The sequence below is a fragment of the Cicer arietinum genome, chromosome 4 (assembly GCF_000331145.2).
Source record: "Cicer arietinum cultivar CDC Frontier isolate Library 1 chromosome 4, Cicar.CDCFrontier_v2.0, whole genome shotgun sequence".
Taxonomy (NCBI): Eukaryota; Viridiplantae; Streptophyta; class Magnoliopsida; order Fabales; family Fabaceae; genus Cicer; species Cicer arietinum.
The window spans coordinates 1521063-1539222 of NC_021163.2; the positions used below are offsets into that span (position 1 = coordinate 1521063).

General features: G+C 27.5%; 2 protein-coding genes across 4 annotated transcripts; one reads left to right on the forward strand and one right to left on the reverse strand.

Annotated features, from left to right (window-relative positions):
* Nucleotides 1-7393: 7393 nt before the first annotated feature.
* Nucleotides 7394-9076, forward strand: LOC101514996 (auxin-induced protein 22D-like). Of its 2 annotated transcripts, none has more exons than XM_004495089.4 (3): nt 7394-7806; nt 8203-8499; nt 8613-9076. In XM_004495089.4, exons 1-3 carry the CDS (start codon nt 7577-7579, stop codon nt 8683-8685), a joined length of 600 nt encoding a protein of 199 aa, XP_004495146.1. In that variant the 5' UTR covers nt 7394-7576; the 3' UTR covers nt 8686-9076. The 2 variants fall into 2 exon arrangements, with proteins under 2 accessions (XP_004495146.1, XP_004495145.1); XM_004495088.4 differs by having other exon boundaries at nt 7480-7806; nt 8191-8499.
* A 2661-nt stretch (nt 9077-11737) lies between these two features.
* Nucleotides 11738-14566, reverse strand: LOC101515534 (protein OSB1, mitochondrial-like). 2 transcript variants are annotated; one of them, XM_073366820.1, is made up of 5 exons: nt 14031-14566; nt 13606-13702; nt 13401-13507; nt 13158-13189; nt 11738-12214 (listed from the first exon to the last, which is right to left on the reverse strand). In XM_073366820.1, exons 1-5 carry the CDS (start codon nt 14505-14507, stop codon nt 12109-12111), a joined length of 819 nt encoding a protein of 272 aa, XP_073222921.1. In that variant the 5' UTR covers nt 14508-14566; the 3' UTR covers nt 11738-12108. The 2 variants fall into 2 exon arrangements, with proteins under 2 accessions (XP_073222921.1, XP_004495147.1); XM_004495090.4 differs by lacking the exon at nt 13158-13189 and having other exon boundaries at nt 14031-14564.
* Nucleotides 14567-18160: the final 3594 nt, after the last annotated feature.

Genomic DNA, 18160 nt, shown 5'->3' on the forward strand with positions numbered 1-18160 from the left:
ATATATATATATATATATATATATATATATATATATATATATATTATCAATAAATCTCTTCTTTTAAAAAAGAACTTTTGTAAACAGATTTAAAACACTCCTAAATGTTGGGTTCAAGTGTGAGTAGATAAGTCTCACATCGATTATGAATTAGTTAAATGTTGGATATATAAGAGTAATGATTTATATACTTAATGTACTAAGATTTTGGTGGAGACATAGTGTCAAAGTCTCTTAAAGATTCTAGAGACTTAGCTTGTTGTTGCTCTTGACGCTCTCCCCAACTTCTCAACACTCTCAAGTCTTCCTAGATTAAAGAAAATATTGAGTGATTGGGTGTAAGTCTATAAAGGCAAACAAAGTACTTGTGTTAATTTGTTAAAGCTAAGAAAATACAAAGTAAATAATCAAATGTGACTAAAATTCAAAGGAGAACCAAATATTTTGTTTGGGACCCCAATCATACGACTAATTTGATTAAAAGATAACTAAGGTATTTTTTGGATAATCCAATTCATGCTCTTTGAAATAGCATCCATGGAATTAAAGTTTCATTCTCCTTGACCTTTGTTATCGTCCGACAAAAGACTTTATGTGCATTAGCCGCTAGTTCTCAATTTTCTCTTCTTCCATATCTTCCTCATCATTTCTAGAGAAATTTAGGTTGTCATCTTTATAAGATATCATTTTATGACCCATATCATTTTATGTCATAAGGTAACTATTTTATTGCTTAACACATGTGTCCTATTTTTATTGATTTATCCATGTACTCTCCTCCCCATTAACATCTTCATCAATCTTTGTACTATTGTACTATGTTGAGGTTGATCTTTTTCTTTCGGCAAAACTTCCTCAACCTCACTTAAAACTCTTGCAAAGCCTTGAGACGTCACAAGTAGGGGGTGAAAATAGGTTAGTTCGAGTTAAGTTTTGCAAGACATGGGTCAAGCTCTACAATGAAAATGTTATATTTGAGTGTGATTCATTGTTAAAGTCTGACATGACCTGTTATAAAGTATGACAAGACTTGATAGCCTATTTTACTACTTTTTTTTTATGAAAGTCAAACCACTCATCGTGTAAACTTTTGTAAGTAGACGAACAAGTTAGCGTATAAAGAGTTTAAGTTCAGTGTTTATATCTAACATTATATCACATCTCATTTTAATTATATTTTATAATAATATTTTTAAATATGTCAAACATTGATGTAGATCAATATGTTAAATTATAGAAAATGATAGCAAATTTATGATTTAAAAAAAAATAATAGTAACAGGAAATAATTTTATCTTTTTAAGTAAAACTTAAAATAAATCGGTCTTGTAGACCTAAAATACTATTTTATTAACATGTAGTTTTATCTTTTAAACTAAATAAATATTTATAGAGGGTGAGATAACTCAAGTGATTTGAATCTAGGATTGAAAAAATTTGAGGGTGAAAGAACTTAATTACAAATCTTGATTAATAAAAAAATAGTTACATAATATACTAAAGCAACTAAAATCTAATATAAACCTAAAACATAAATCTAGAAAAATAAGATACTATGAAATTGCCAGAAATGTCCTTTCCTACATTTCAGCCACATGATCGTTTTAAAGGGCATAAATATAATCGTCCTAAAAGGCATAATTGGTCTTTGAGTTAACCCAAACATTATTTTTTATTATGAATGTCATGTTCCTTAATTTTTATTATTTCTTTATGTTATCAAAAATGCTCTATTTTCTCTCGACAAGATAACTCTTAGAAATGAGTCACTAAATAAGTGTAAAATTTATATATGCGAGAAATGTTTCATTCGTCAATTAGTTTAATTAATTAATTTTTTAATATCTTCTAAATAAATTATAATTTAGTTTGAAGATATTCTTATCTAATGTTTAACGCGTTAAAAAAATAATCACTTCTTATTGAGAGGACATATGAGGATTTTTTTTTTAAAGAATACAAATATAATAGTTATGATTTATTATAAAAATCATATGCGAGACAAATGTATTTGAAAAAAATATAAGAGACAAAATTTTTTCTTAATTAATTACTTAAAATTAATGTGTTTTTAATATCGTCAACATAAAAATAAAAACAATTATTATTAATTATAGTTTTTCCACACTTTAATTTTTTACGTTATTTTTCAAAAAAAAATCAATCACCAAATGAATTATTAAAATATATAATTCATACATATAAAAAATATTTGTCGCTAATCAATTAGTTTAATTTAACATTTTGTTTAAATGAAAATGAAAGAAAAAAGAACAAAAAGAAATGGTGAGACCGTGAGGGATAATTAAAAGAAAATCAATTTGTTTTTATGATATATAATTATATCACATCGGTATCATATACAAATCTTAAAGATATTATTATATTTAAAAAAAATATTATATCAGAAAGATATAAGATTTAGATAATCGCCGCAACTAATGTTTTAGATAATTGCCACAATTTATGATACATATTAAAAAAAAAAAAGGAACATGTTATTCCATAATAAATATAAATAAATTAAAGATAAATATTTATTATCGATTAATATAATAAAACACGTGAGGTATATTTTAGACATATAAAAGTATGAGATATATATTTATCAATTATAAATAAAAATAAGAAAATACAGCATAAATATAAATATATATAAAAAAAAATATTATATCATTTATAAATAAAACAAAAAATATGAGATAAATATTTTAAGCAGAATCGACATCGAATAAAAGATTTATAAAATTACAGTTATTATTAAACCACTTCACTATTTAAAATAGTTAACACATTATTTATTACATATATCATATATTATAAATAAATATTATTGTAACTATATATATCTTTACGGGATGATACTTAAAAATGATGTACATTAAATTTATTTAAAGTCAAAACTAAATTAAAATAAAAAATTATATTCTGGTATTAATATATGTTAATATTATTATTTTGTCTCAAAACGTCGCTTAATTTGTAAGAAGGGTGGGTGTTACATTAGTGCATATAAAATTTTATCAATAATCTAGCCTCGTGAAATCTATATAACTTTTTTGTAAAAAAAAAAAAAAAGAAATGTTTATAATTAAGTGAAGAGAAACAAAACCTAGCTAGTATATATCTCCCGTAGTCAAAAGCTAGGCTTGAAGAAAACAAGCTTTGCTTTATTGTAACTGCAGTTTGGACTATACATACATACATACATGGTCATGATATCTAAAAAGAAGGTGAATTAATAACAATATAATGCATTTCATGGCCCATGTTTGCCCAAAACAATCAATCACATGAGCATAAAGAAAAACAAGGAAACAATAAAAGGTGGGAGTGGGGACTAATTTTCTTAACTTATGTAATTAAATTTGAGCCTTCATTCCCTATACCTACTTTTATATCTAACATATTCTAATTCTATCAGGCCACGTGTGGCTGAGAGTCCTCAATATTAATTCACCATCAATCGAATTTATTAACCACCCACACGTGTGTGCTTTTGATTAGACGTTGTTATCAACATCAAGTCATATATATTGCAACCTGCTTTTTCTTTTAGTATATGGTTTCAACTTCATTGTTATATATACATGACCTTATAGTGGTAATAATTAATCGACCTTCTACTCAAGTGATACCAGCATTTGTAAAGGACTAAATAGACAAATGGATATTCAAATTTGTAAAATTAATTTTATATTTTGTAAATTGATAGCTATATTGTAAAATGGTGAAATTCTAAAGTATCGTTTAAAATTGTCATTATATAGTATTTATCACTAAATAATATAGTTATTTCTTTTAAGGTTTAGTATGATCAAATTAATTGAATATGTAGCTTCTTCATATTATCTATATCAATATCTTCACAATATTGATTAATTTGTTTATAAAATTTCGATTTTTATGAACTAATTTCTAATAATTTTTCTATTACAAATATTAACAAAAAAATTAAATGATTAAATTTTATAGACAAAATAGTCTCGGTGAGAGAACATTGGTGCGAGAATAATATAAATAAATAATATATTCAATTAATATATTATATCTTAATTTTTAATGATAAAAATTTATTAAAAAAATTATTTTGATTCACACTTTATATTTTTTAAATTGTATTTATCAATTCACAAAACTCATAGACTAATCTAACATATCTTTACAATTTTAAGAATTAGTTTATTTATTCAATAAGTTTTAAACTGTGATCTTTTAATTAAAAAAAAGGAGGGCGACAAAAAAGAAAGAAAAAAACTTCAAAATTTAACTTGAAGTTTAAATCAGACAGAGGAATATTACTTTAGAAACTTGGATGACTTTTTAGCGAATTTTTTGAAGCCATTTCCTCGATCCTTCTTCAGTTTCAAGTGTCTCTCTATATTTGTTTAAATTTTAATCTTGAGCTGGATAGGGAAATTCGGCAAATAACGACACCAACAAAATATTAATTGTTGTGATTCAAATTTGATTGGTTGGAAAGAAAAGTTGATGGGCCTTTGTGTCTGCAATGTAATTGCAAGAGGAAGAAAATTGAGTTGTGTCCAGAAAAAATTGTCATTGGTTTTATTATCATAGCCTCTGTTAACGTGGTTGTGTCTACGCTCTGTTTGGTATTTTTTTTCCTTTTTAGTTAACATATGCCCAACATGTATCATGTTATATGAGTTGTTTTTGGAGTCGTGTTTTTGTGGTTTTGTTATGTGGTCCGAATAAAACCTAATAACTTGTTACACTTCTTTTTGGTGGGGTGGGGGAAATGTGTCCTCCATGTTTTATATTAATGATAATCTAATTCCAAATATTTATAGGAAAAGTGTGAGAGGTGGTTAAAAGATATTTATGATTATGTCTAATTTGTTAGATTAATTACATTAAAAGTATTATATAAAAGTGAATCATATTTTAATTGTATAATAATTATTTTAAGTTTTATTTTTTTTCTTTAATTATTTCTCCATTTCTTGAGTTTAACCATGATTCTCATTATGATATTAAAGCAATAAAAATTATTTAGCTATATTCTTTTTCAAAATTTTATTTATTCTTTCTTTCTCATTATGAATTCAAATTTGTGATTTTTTTTTCTTTTTCAACTTGTTTGTATAATATTTGAATATTCAAGATTGAAAATATTTTGTGATTTATGATATGATTCAAATATATTTATAATTTTATATATTGATATTGCTGTTTTTTTTTTATAACTCAACTATATACTTTGAGAATAGTGACTAAGTATCATAAAATCTAGAGCAATATTTAGATATTTTGTAGTTGGTCTTGTTTAAAAATTAGAGACGTATTTGAATAATATATATGATATTACATCATGTTCTCAAAATAAAATCTATCAAACAATATTACATACAATTTTTAATATTATTTTTATAAAATTAAATAAATATTTTTCTCAAGTTTTAAATTTTAAATGTTACATTGACAATATTTTCCCCCTTAAATTTTACACTAGTACATGGACTAAAATATATATCTTTTTCTTTTTTAAACATTAGCATTATATTTTTTTTTATACTCGCAATGCGTAATATATAAATAATAAAAACTATCTTATTTTTAAATATGTACTTTATTAATAAAATAAATATCTTTTACTGTATTCATATTTTTAATTTATCTTTAATTTTCATTAAATTTTTTATAAGTAAATTTACTCATAGATTTTTTGACATTTTTTATAAATATTTTTTTTATCCATTTCTTCTTTTTCTTTAATACCAAATCACATTTTAGACTTTGTTAAACTGTTGTTTTTGAATTTTGAAAAATTGTTTCAAAATAAATTTCAAGTATCGACAATATTATTGAGTTGAGCTGCAAACTAAGTCGCTCTCTTTAAGATGTTTTGCGGCACTGCTCAAATTGTGGAAGGAACACTATCAACCACGAAGTTTTCAGAATAAAACAACTTAGACAAATTATATTAGAGTTTTATTGCACGGTAGAAAACCATTTTAGAACTACACCCTCAATATGACGGTTAAAGTCACTCTCAATATGGTAATATGATCACTCATAAATCGTACGGATTACGACACAAAACTGCTCTAAAAGACAGTGGTATTATGACCACTCAAAAATCGAAGGGACTACGACACAAAAATCACTCTAAAATGATAGTGGTATTATGACCATTCAAAAACGAATGGATTACAACACAGACCGCTCTAAAATGGCACTGGTATGAGGATCACTCAAAAAACCGAATGGGCATAAAGTAATGAGAGAAATGGCTCGGAAGTGTACGAGTAGAAGAAGGAGAAAGAAGAAAGTTGAGAATTGCATGAAACTTTGGTACTTTTCACAAAAGTTATACACTCTTTATATAGTTATTGAAGCAAACCCATATATATTAAGTATCTAATGTGAGACTTTAATATTTATAGAGTTGAAAACTAATCAATTTATAAGAACTTTTTAATGTAGTATTTCAATATATTTTAAATTTAAAACTGACATATTTTATGTTCCAATTGGGATGATTTGATGGGGAAGAGAGTTCAATATAACTAAAAAATAATTTAAATTATTTTTCCCCCTTGAACTAAATAATAAATCATTAAAATTTCATTATCTCTCATCCCTTCCCTTCATTTGAATCAAACATCTCTATTTTTCTTCTCAACTCACTTCCCTTCTATTAAAATCTCTCTTCTCTCATCTTTTTTTATGAACCAAACAAAATATAAATATTAAAATATTACTATTAGTTTTTTTACGTTTTTGAAATAAAGATATTGAAACGAGTGTTAACATAAATTTGAGTTATATTCGACCATACATCTCATGACTACACACATAGTTACATAATCTTAATTCTTTGATTGAAATCAAATAATTTAAATATAAAGATAAAAAAAATATTTAAAAAAAATTAAAATCTACCTTAAATTTATAACATCGAACGTAAATTAAAATAATGGTGATCTTGTAAATGTGTGGAGTCATCTTGCCCCTAATCAAAACCCTTGTGAAGATATTCTAAATCCTACGTGCAAGAACCTATTGTTACCCATAATACTAACGCCTACCCACATGGTTAAGAGCATCCAATCAACGACTCCAACATGGGACCTCACCGAATCACATGTATGCATTCCGCGCGATCCAACGCTCCAGGATTCGCTCTTCACACTCACTGTCGCAATCAAAACCGTCGATTTGTGGTCCCTAGTCTTCAGTACCAATGACTGTGCTTGTTCCCTCTCCTTCCAACAACATGCTTTTTCATGTCTCAAAAGTCACCGACAATCATATCTGTCCTTTCTAACCCCACTCCACGCGCTTCTTCAACCGTGTGCTATCGCTCTCAACCGTGTCAACACTGCATAGGTTCGTGATAAAGCGCGTGTGACAAACGAGAGTAGGTTTCATACTGAATTATTGTGTACCAATTCATGCACCACAAGAGAATAAGTCACCTAGATATTGTCCTACACACTAATGTTGCTATAAAAATTCATGAGCTACCATCTTATCTTACAACAACCGCATCTTCTTCAATCTCAATTCTCAATTTTCAAATCACACATTAATTCAAATCAAGAAAAAATTAATGGAGAACTCAATGGGGAGACATGAAACCGAGATGAATTTTAAGGCTACGGAATTAAGGTTGGGATTACCCGGAGTCGATGAGATGGAGAAAGTTCCATCTAATTACTCTGTTCTTAGAAGCAACAAGAGATCTTCACCAGAAACAAGTGAGGTTGAGTCCATTAACAAGACCAATTTGAATACTTCTAATACCATATGTCATGACCAAGACAATGCTCCACCTTCAAAGTAAGCAATATATTTAAATAAATATACATCTTGGTTTTTCATTTCTCGCGAAAGAAATTCATTATACATCAAAAATATAACTTTTTAATGAAAAATATTTATATTTAATATCTTGAAAAAAAATTTAAATGATATTTTTTATATAAAACTTATGTTTTATTTTTATTTTTTAACAAGCCACTAAAAACACTTTTTAGCATGATTATTTTTTAATTAGCATAGATAATTATCTTATATAGAATTTGAACTGTATCTCTTGAAATGATAAAATTAAACTCTTTTTATTGAAGCGATAATTCATGAACAGAAGAACATAGTTAGATCTGACTATTATTTTAAAAAAGTTTTTTTAAAATTAGTAAATAATGTGAATATTAATGAAAGTGGTGTATGCAGGGCACAAGTAGTGGGATGGCCACCAATAAGATCTTATAGAAAGAATAGCTTGCAACAAAAGAAAGGGGAAGAAGTTGGGATGTATGTGAAAGTGAGCATGGCTGGTGCACCTTATTTAAGGAAGATAGATCTAAAAGTTTACAAGAGTTACTCAGAACTCTTAAAGGCTTTGGAAAATATGTTCAAGTGTACATTTGGTGAATATTCAGAAAGAGAAGGATACAATGGATCTGAATTTGCTCCAACTTATGAAGACAAAGATGGTGATTGGATGCTTGTTGGAGATGTTCCTTGGGAGTAAGTTTCTTCTCCATTTCTTTTAAATTGATAATTTCTTAAAATTAACATTCATTTTATATTTTATGGATTCATTCATCTTATGGAGTGATTTTTTTTTTTATTAATTGCAGAATGTTTATGTCCTCCTGCAAGAGGTTGAGAGTTATGAAAGGATCAGAAGCAAAGGGATTGGGTTGTTTTTGAAACGAAAAAGATATCAAAGAAGAAAAGTGATGCCATTCGAGAGATAAAAAGATTAGAGAAATATAGAAACTTCTATTTTCTTTTATTCATTTATTTTCACATCAAGTTGGTCTGCTTCTTTAAGTATACATTATGAATCATTGAAACAAGAATGGAAAATAGAAATGGAAAGAGAGAATAAGAAGCAAATTCTATTTTAAATTGTACAGAGGATATATACATACATAATACTATTTCATTTTGTCTTATGTTATCTATTTACATGTATAAATAAATTATGTATACAGAGAGAGAGGATAGATCCAGAAGACGGAACTTCCATTCTATCTCTTTCTTTTTTTTCTCTCTTCATGTTGCTTGGTTCGTTTGATCTATGTTTCTTTTTACTTCATTTCAATTGTTGTATTTTTTTTTTATAAGCAATTTCAAGTGTTGTATTAAACCATCGTTTATTTGACGAGTATTTAGAAACTTTGAAGCCTAATTTTTTTAATGGAAAAGGATTTTTTTAACGATAAAAAATAAATTAAATTATGTATTTAGTCTTTTAATTTATTATTTTGTTTCAATTTAATCTCTTAAATATTTTATTTTTTTTAGTCTCGTAACTTTACTATGTTAATCATTTTCGTCCTTTCTGTAAAATTTATTAATGTTGTGGTAAACTTTATGAATGTTTTGGTGATTAGAATTTTTGATACAATAATATAAAAATTAATTTAAGAGAAGATCTCCATATTAGAGTTTAGGCAAAAATTAATTTTTGCTTTCTTTTTAAAATTAAGTTCATCTTCTTCTTCTCTTCCACCTTTTTCATCCTTGTATGTCAAAGAGAAGATAATTTCAACATAAATTATTAAAGGAAAAAGAAGTTAACACAACCAAAGGAATGATGATGGTTTCTATAATATGAAATAATCCAACATGTTAAAACTTGTAAATAGATGCATTAGTATATAATACAAAATTTGGATGAGAAAAGAGCTATGCCAAAATGAAATCATATATTATTTTACGAGCTTTATATCATTTTAGCACCTCATGCCAGCTCCATCAAACTATTTGTTAGGCACATGAAAAATTAAAACATCACGTTGAAACTAGAACTCGTAAAAAAGTTCAGTATTTGTTATTCACTTACAAGAACCCTCAACTCTACCTTCCATATCATGATGTCACTTTTTTATTAATATGTTAGTTCAAAAATCGTAAAGCAAAGGTCACTAATTAGGTGTTAAAAATGTTAATGAGAGAGTTGAACCCAAAACTCTTTATAATCCTTGAATATACACTAAAATATATGAGAATTTCACAACTGTAAAATGTTTTCCGAAATAAAACAAGGTATACAAAGGGTATAAAATGTCAGTCAAATTTGCAACATTATTATTTTATAAGTGCACCAAACATAAAAAATGCACCTAGCACTTCCTACCATTGCTTTAAATTAAAATCAAGGTAGAATTTTAATGCGGTCCAAAATACTATAAATTCAAAAATGCCATCTTGAGATAATCTTGTTTCATATAAATGGCTTCCTACCATTGCTCTAAATTTAAATTTTAAATTTAAATTTAAATTAAATACATCGATTATTTTATTCATTTTTATTTATATTTTACTATAGAGCAGTACCTCATAAGAAATATCTAATAGAGATAATGATCTTGACTATTAAATCGCAAAGCAATAGAAACACTCAATCATTCGTTAATATTTGATGTGTCTCACCAAATTCATATATAAGATCTATTTAAATTTTAATCAATCCAAGATAATGTACAAGAAAATAGGTGTGTTGCTGTTTGAACAAATTTGATAGCCGTCGGAGAAGCGAAAATAAAAAATACAAGTCTTCATCTTGGAGGAAGCAAAAGACACGTGATAATCCTAGATAGTCGGTCAAATCTCGCATAATAGAATTGGTTAGTTGGTCAAAACTCTCTAAGACTAGAATTGTCAATCAAAATATTATCCCAAAATTTTACACATTCTCCATTTTGAACCTTGTGAGCAACTACATACAAAAACATTGCATAGAGACACAAGAAACAGTTTCAAATTCATAATAGCTCTCGTCACCAAATAGAAGATGGAAACCTCAAAATATGTAAATTCAAATTTAGTTAAACCAAAGATCCATAATTTATAGAAAGAAATAAACAACCTCAATTTCCACGAAAAATATCCACTTCCACTTTGTTGAGAGTGGAAGATTAAAAAGGTTTAACTCCCAAACTTCCACAACTCTTAAAATGACATACTTTATTCAAACTCACATATGCTATTTTTCGAGAAGAATCATAACTAGCCTATAAGAAATCTTAGCATTTCTTGTGTGTGGAAAAGTAGTGTTAATTTATTTTGGCTTTTTTAAAAAAAGATCTTTTAAATCTCAACAAAAATAGTTAATATTATCTTTGACACTAAATAAAAAAAATACAGGGGTATGAATTATGTATAAGATTAGTTCTATCATGTTATTGAAAAGGTATTAATTAACATAGTTGCTGATAAAAAGAAGAGAGAGAGAGAAGGACAAAGATGAGATGAATGAATTGTATAAATTGAAAATATCTATATAAATATCTAGCTAAATAGTTTCAACCATTTAAACCAGCATTTAGGGTAGCACTCTTGTTATCAAACTTGTATTATATTATAGTCTTTTTAATATGGAGATTATCAAACCGTTGGTTGATGAAAAAACAAGCATTCTCAACACTGTACATGAAGTTACCGGGACAACAAATTATTGATTAAGAGACCATGGAGTTCTAAACCCACTCAGTTGTGGTGGGACAGGGCAATAATAACTGGAGAGTGTAATCAACAACAGTAGGCAGGGATGTTTACGTCTCAAACTCATCAATCCAAAGGTAGACCAAGATACACGAATCCTTATCCCAGAAATTTGGTTTTAATTGCTCATGCTTTGCTCCTTAGGAATCTGCTATTTTTGCTATTTCCGTGACGTCGACCCTTGATTTAGATCTATCTTACGTACATGGCGTGTGTGCAATCCACAATTTAAGTTATTGCTTTGCCTAACTTTCACCAATTCTTCTCAGATATATATCTTAAAATCTTATAGGTTATACAGTACAAAGACTTCACAAATAATACAATGAAGAGGATCATTCTTGGTACACTTTCCACATTAAAATTAAAAATTTAATATCGTTACATAGACAAAAATCAAATTCCAAATAATGGACTAGACTTACTAAACACTAATACATCACTAGAGACTAATAAACAATGTCCACATATGTAGAACCAAAATTTTCAGGCAAAATGTAAACTGCACAAACATGTTGGGCAAGGTTTGGCATAGCTTTTAGAAAGACAAGATTTCGTCCGTGCTGACCATATCTACAGCCATCCTACCGTTTTGACCAGTATGAGACCCCATCCTCATATCTAATATTTCAAGTTGGGATTTGACCCATGGTGGATTAGCTCTACCTTCGATCCACAGAGCTTCTCCAGTATCTTTGTGCTTAAAATCAGGAGCTTTGGGGTTCCTCTGCAAAGTTACCAGAAATGTTGTGAAGATACAACTAATGAGAAATTCATAACTAATTATATGAAATGGAGGAGACGACTTGTAAACAAAACCTTATTCAGCAATGATTATCAACAACTAGTTAGGTGTGGTTATTGAAACATGCAGATAGTTCTCCATGTTAATCCAAGTAAAGAAACTTTAGATGTCTGTATGGGAGAAGGATTTTTGAGGAAAGCGGAGGACTTGTTTTTCTTTTCAAAATTAAGCTATAAAATGTTTCTAAGAACAAATGAAGTTTTAAAAGAAAAAATGAAGTGTGATTGAAATGTTTGATCATATATCATGTTATTCTTTGAATTTTTTTTAAAATGTCAAATATATATTAAAATATAGATTTGACCTTCCAAGTACTCTCCAAAACAGACCCTTATGGTAACAATAATATTGAATAAATATAGAGTAAAATCAAGATATCTATTGTTTGAATAATTGAATTGTTATTTATATATTGATCTTGATCCACAAAAAAGAAATCACTTACTCAAAAATAATGCAAACTGCAAAATATTGGATGGAAATGTTTACTTCACTGTTAATATGAGGTTTACCTTAATTCTTAATGGCAAAGGTAGGAGTAGTTAAATTATTGACAATCATGCCAAGGAACCTCTTTCAGAAAAATATTTTCATTATTTTTTTGATAGAAAAAGTAATCTCATTAATACAAAAGGTGTATGCAGTATACCAACAGGGTTGACGTCTGTTTGTTAAACGTTTCACAATTCTCTCATTTTACTTCTTCAAGAACGACTATAAGTTCATACAAGCATCTCCAAACGTGAAGAACTATAGACTTATTTATCTGAACAAAGGCTTTGGGTTTCAAATCCAAAAATTAGTCCTTTATGGATAAGTTATTTGTAAGTAACGACATAAACCTTGGCCTATTGCAAGTCCTAACCTTGTAATGGGGCAACCTACCCTCTTCCTTAACTTCAGTGCATGAAAAATGAAATGGAGAAAATCATTGAGGTTGATATCAAAGACGTTTGAGAAAGAATTAACTCCAAATACAATGGCATGGTAGCAATAATCAATAGACATGCAACATAAAACTTGTAAGTCAAAACAAACACTTGAAAACACACAAAGATTACAGATAAATATGCAACTTAACTTATTTCACAATATTAGTCAACATTACCTTGTTGTTCCTATTGTCCCACCACTCCCCTGGGTTAGCAAAGAAAGTTTGCCATAACTCCACTACAGAACCAGTATTACCACTTGCAGCAAAACTTGACTTTTTACCTGAAAAACAATAACAGAAAAATACTCAAAGTCATTAGGTAAAAAGCAACAGATGAAGCTGTTAGCTGAAACTTAATAGAATTGAATGTATGACTTACCATTACCACTGTCAGACATTATGAAATCAAAGTCTTGATCATGTGAGGTCACCGGCGAGTCACTCCTATCAATGAAATTCAGCTGCTGAGCAACCACCTAAACAAAATCGACAACACAGTAATATTCAATTTAGTTAAAATGTCAAATGGATAATGTATTGAATTTTGTTCGTCATGCACTTTTTTACTTTGCCACATCAAACTACATTTGTATGTTTATTTCAAAACTGTTTTATTACACTGTCAATGCATACTTTTTAATTCTTATTTCACTTGAAAATTTGTATACGTATAAATAGAAAAACTTGAATTTTGAATAATCTTTCAAAATAAAAACAAACACAAGTAACATTTTTCATTTCAATTAAACTAAACAGTATATATAGTGTTTCAAGTAATAATTAACGGTTACACAAAAAAAAAACCTTGTAGTAAGTTTGTTGTTTGCCTTCACCAGCTTCAACCGTGTCAGTAACAAGGCGACCAGAAACATGAATTTGGTGACCTTTCTGAACATGCTGAAAAGCAACATGAGCAAGTTCATCCCAAAATGTCAAGTGAATCCACGAAATTTGCGTAGCGTTTTTCTTAACGGAGAGACGGGTCCAAGCAACAGCTTTACCAGACGGAAGGTGTTTGATTTCGACGGCGTTAGCAACGAAACCGATGAGATTGACGGAGTTGCAGAGGTCTTTATTCCATGGAATCTCAGAGGGTTTAGGGTATGTTCCATTGGTGATGGAATTGGAGCAATTGAACTTCAATTTGAAATTTCTATGGATTTGTTTGCATGGGAGTGTTGTGGAAAATTGGAATTTGGATTTGAGTATGGAATTAGGGCTTTGGGGGAAGGTGAGGAGGTTCCTGAAGGTGGTTGATGTAACTGCCTGCTCTAACGCCATTTCTTCTTTTGACGTTTCACTTCTCTTTTGAGTTGAGGATAATAATAAGTGAAGAGAATTGGCGGGTTAATCCTCAATTTCTTTCATTTTGCACACAAAATTATTACATTTGGGCTTCGGCCCATTCACAGCTCAGGTGGAGCTTTAAACGAGCCCACTTATATATCTCTTTTAAAACTACACCAATGTAGAACTGTTAATTAAATCCTAACCTCCAAAACTCTTCTTAAAAGATCTCCTACTAAGTAATTTAAAATTTAGATTTCTTGTTCAAATAAATTCTTTTTACAATTTCTATCCATTATTTCATAATTTTTGTGTGTCTAAGTGAAGGTTCATGCGTCTAATATTTTGTTAATTGAGATTTTTTTTTTAAATTTCAAAATTTTTTTATTTTGAAAAGAAAATTCAAAATTTATTTTTTTCAAAAAGAATCTCAATAATATCTAAAACTATTTTTTTCGAAATATTGTGAGAAATTTTCGAAATTCTTTTTCTCAAATAAAAAGTATTTCAAGAAAAAAATAAAAAAGATTTGTAAATAACTTTTTATCAAAAAGATAGAAATTTTTTTTGTCGAAAAATTTTAAGAAAAAAATTATTTCTCAAAAAAAGTTTTAAAAAAAATTGTCAAATATTTTATTTAAAAAAATCAAAAGATAAATTTGAAAAAGTTAGTCCATTAATTCCACATAATTCACAAAATTTTAGAGACCTCCTTTTTTAAGGTCTTGATAACTATAAAATTTGTTAACTCATTCAACGTGTAAACTAGAATCAATAATTAATGGACTTATAAAAATTAACAACTTTACATTTATACTATGCTTCTATTATAAGTATGGAGAAATGTTATTATAACATAAACTTTAACATAAAATTTATAATAATCTAACTATCCTTTAAATCTAATTATTATTAGTTTGACTATGATTAGGTTTTACTTGAACTAGTATATTGTCCTGGCATTTCCCGGAGTCATACATATATAAGGTTATGTAGGGACGCTGCTACGTCTTGCTATGTAGGTGTTTGAATAGTTGTTAAAACGAGTTATTCGACACATATAGGATCAACTTTAATGGATATTAAGTTTCTTTAAATTAGGCTAAAAAATTATATTTTAATATAAACTGATAAAATACTAACTGAGTCTGGTTTTAGACGGTTTGCATAATGGACAGATAACCCGCATATTTTTTATAATATTTTTTGACTTATTATATTTTTAATTTATTTGCGATTTTTTTTTTTGAAAATTTTTTTGATGTCTATTTAAAAAAAAACTATGGTATAATACTTATGTAATAAGTATGAATCAATTTAAATGTTCATTTTCTTTTATGTTCATTTAAAAAAAATATGATTTACTCTTTTTATACCAACTAAGTTTAAATTTTTCGATTAACACAAATTCAATTCAAATTTTTCAAAACAACACACAAATTAAAATAAGTTCTAAATTAAGACAAGTGAATTTAAATTTGTCTAACATAACTCAAACTCAACAAATTTAAATAAAATACTAAATAGTTTTAATGTGACTCTAAAATAAGTATTTTGGATAACTTTTTACTTTAAAAAAATAAAGAAATTAATTAATAAAAATATATAATAAACTAAATATAATATTCTATCACAAAATATATATATATATATATATATATATATATATATATATATAAATTGAATATCTTTTGAATATTTTTTATGAGTCAAATTTATTATTTCTATTTTTTTAAATTAATTATGCGGGTTGCACCTATCTGGTATTCATATCAACTAACTCAAATGAATAACAGAATTATTCAGATCGAGTTAAAATGTCATGAAAAAATTAAAAATAAAATTATTAAAGATCAAATGCCGTATTTTAGCAAGCTGATCGGATGTCTTATTCGCATTAACCTATTAACAGCTTTAGGTGCTTGGCCTTAGAGGCTATTTTCCTATTATTCTATAGTAGTACAGCGTACCTCCCTCACATATTAATCAATCAAACTTGTGCTTAAATATTTAATTTACTAAGCTACAAAAAAGCACTACAGTATTTTGATGACGAATTATCTTCTTAGAACTAATATATTCTTATAGCTCTTTGTACTTTTAGTGTTTGGCAAAAATAAATTGGCTTAATTGCAATTTTGATCCTCTTATTTTAACTTAATCGCGAAAGTAGTCCATCTATTTTGTTTCTCCCCAGTTTTGGTCCCCAAATAGAATTTTGGTCCAAAACTTGATGAAATTTCATTTTTTTTACATTTATTTAAGTCACACAATGCCTCAAAATCTCATTTGCAACAATTGTACTTGAAATATATGATCATAAATGGTGTAGTACGGCTTTAAAAACTAAAATTTCATCAAGTTTTGGACCAAAATTCTATTTGGGGACCAAAACTGGGGAGAAACAAAATGGAAGGACTACTTTCGCGATTCAGCTAAAATAGAGGGACCAAAACTGCAATTAAGTCAAATAAATTAATCTCTTAATACTAGACTAGAGCTGTCAAAAAAGTCTCAACTGTTAGACTCTCTTAATTTTTTATTATTAAACTCTTAATATTAGGTTCTCTATCAAAATGATTTTTTAAAAATCTCGGTATATTATTTCATGAGGCTTAAGAAAGGGGGCTCAGAGCCCTAAGAGCATCTACAACGGGAGTGAAAATGAGTTCGTCCGCCAGCGTGTAATTACTTAACTTTCAGTTTTTTGTGGGTTCATTAACTTTCAGTTTTTTGTGGGTTCACCGTTGGAGTTGTGCCAATGTGTCATCACGGTACTGTCACGAAGTAACGGTGTTTCATAGCAGTTACTTTTTTTTTTCTATCTACTTTCATAATTTAATAATAATATAATTATAACCGCTACCTTTTATTAATTTATTAATAATAATAAATTTATCATTTTTTATTAATTTATAGCTGTTAACTTCTTTTTAATTTATTAAATAATAATAATTTTGTAACCATTAGCTTTTTTTTAGTTAATATACCACCGTTAGCCTTTTTTTTCTCCTTTAATTACGAGTGTTAGCTCATTAATAGAAACAATTTGTTACTCATACTTTTTCTTCACAATTTTTGTTACAGAAGTTTATTAAAGTTTTTATTAACGTACTTTTTTATTTATTTTTCCATTTAAATTAATATTTTAAGTTATAATAAAATTAAATATTAATATATAAATTAAAGTAATGGAATATAATATGATTTTTTAAAAGTTAAACCGTAAAAAATGAATGAGTTGATTTAGGGTGATGTGTCATAGTAGAACTTGAATCATGTTGAGTTCACCGTTGGAGTAGAAAATGAGTGAATTGCTTCAAGATGATGTGGCACAGTGGACCCCATCTAAAGAACCCATATTGAGTTCACCGCCGTAGATGCTCTTATAGGTCTCCAATATTTTGATATTTTTTCTTGAAAATTTTTTTAAATTTATTTTGTTTCAAAAAAATAAAAAAAAAATTCTCAAAAAATTTTGTGAGAAAAATAAATAAAAAATTAATTTTTTTTTCTCGAATCAAAAAAGTTTCGAAAAAAATCAAAATTTTTTATCGGTGAAAAAATCGAAAAAAATAAAAAAGAAATTATCAAAATAAAAAAAAATTGATTTTTTTTTTGAAAACTTGGGCCCATAGGCCCACTAA

What these genes read in the sequence shown, in the direction of transcription:
- LOC101514996 (XM_004495088.4), top strand. Translation starts at nt 7,577, where the DNA reads ATGGAGAACTCAATGGGGAGACATGAAACCGAGATGAATTTTAAGGCT. An exon ending in GACAATGCTCCACCTTCAAA is followed by an intron (nt 7,807 to 8,190) that starts GTAAGCAATATA and finishes TATTAATGAAAG; the next exon opens with TGGTGTATGCAGGGCACAAG. An exon ending in GTTGGAGATGTTCCTTGGGA is followed by an intron (nt 8,500 to 8,612) that starts GTAAGTTTCTTC and finishes TATTAATTGCAG; the next exon opens with AATGTTTATGTCCTCCTGCA.
- LOC101515534 (XM_004495090.4), bottom strand. Translation starts at nt 14,507, where the DNA reads ATGGCGTTAGAGCAGGCAGTTACATCAACCACCTTCAGGAACCTCCTC. An exon ending in AACAACAAACTTACTACAAG is followed by an intron (nt 13,703 to 14,030) that starts GTTTTTTTTTTG and finishes GATTTTGTTTAG; the next exon opens with GTGGTTGCTCAGCAGCTGAA. An exon ending in GGGACAATAGGAACAACAAG is followed by an intron (nt 12,215 to 13,400) that starts GTAATGTTGACT and finishes GTAACTTTGCAG; the next exon opens with AGGAACCCCAAAGCTCCTGA.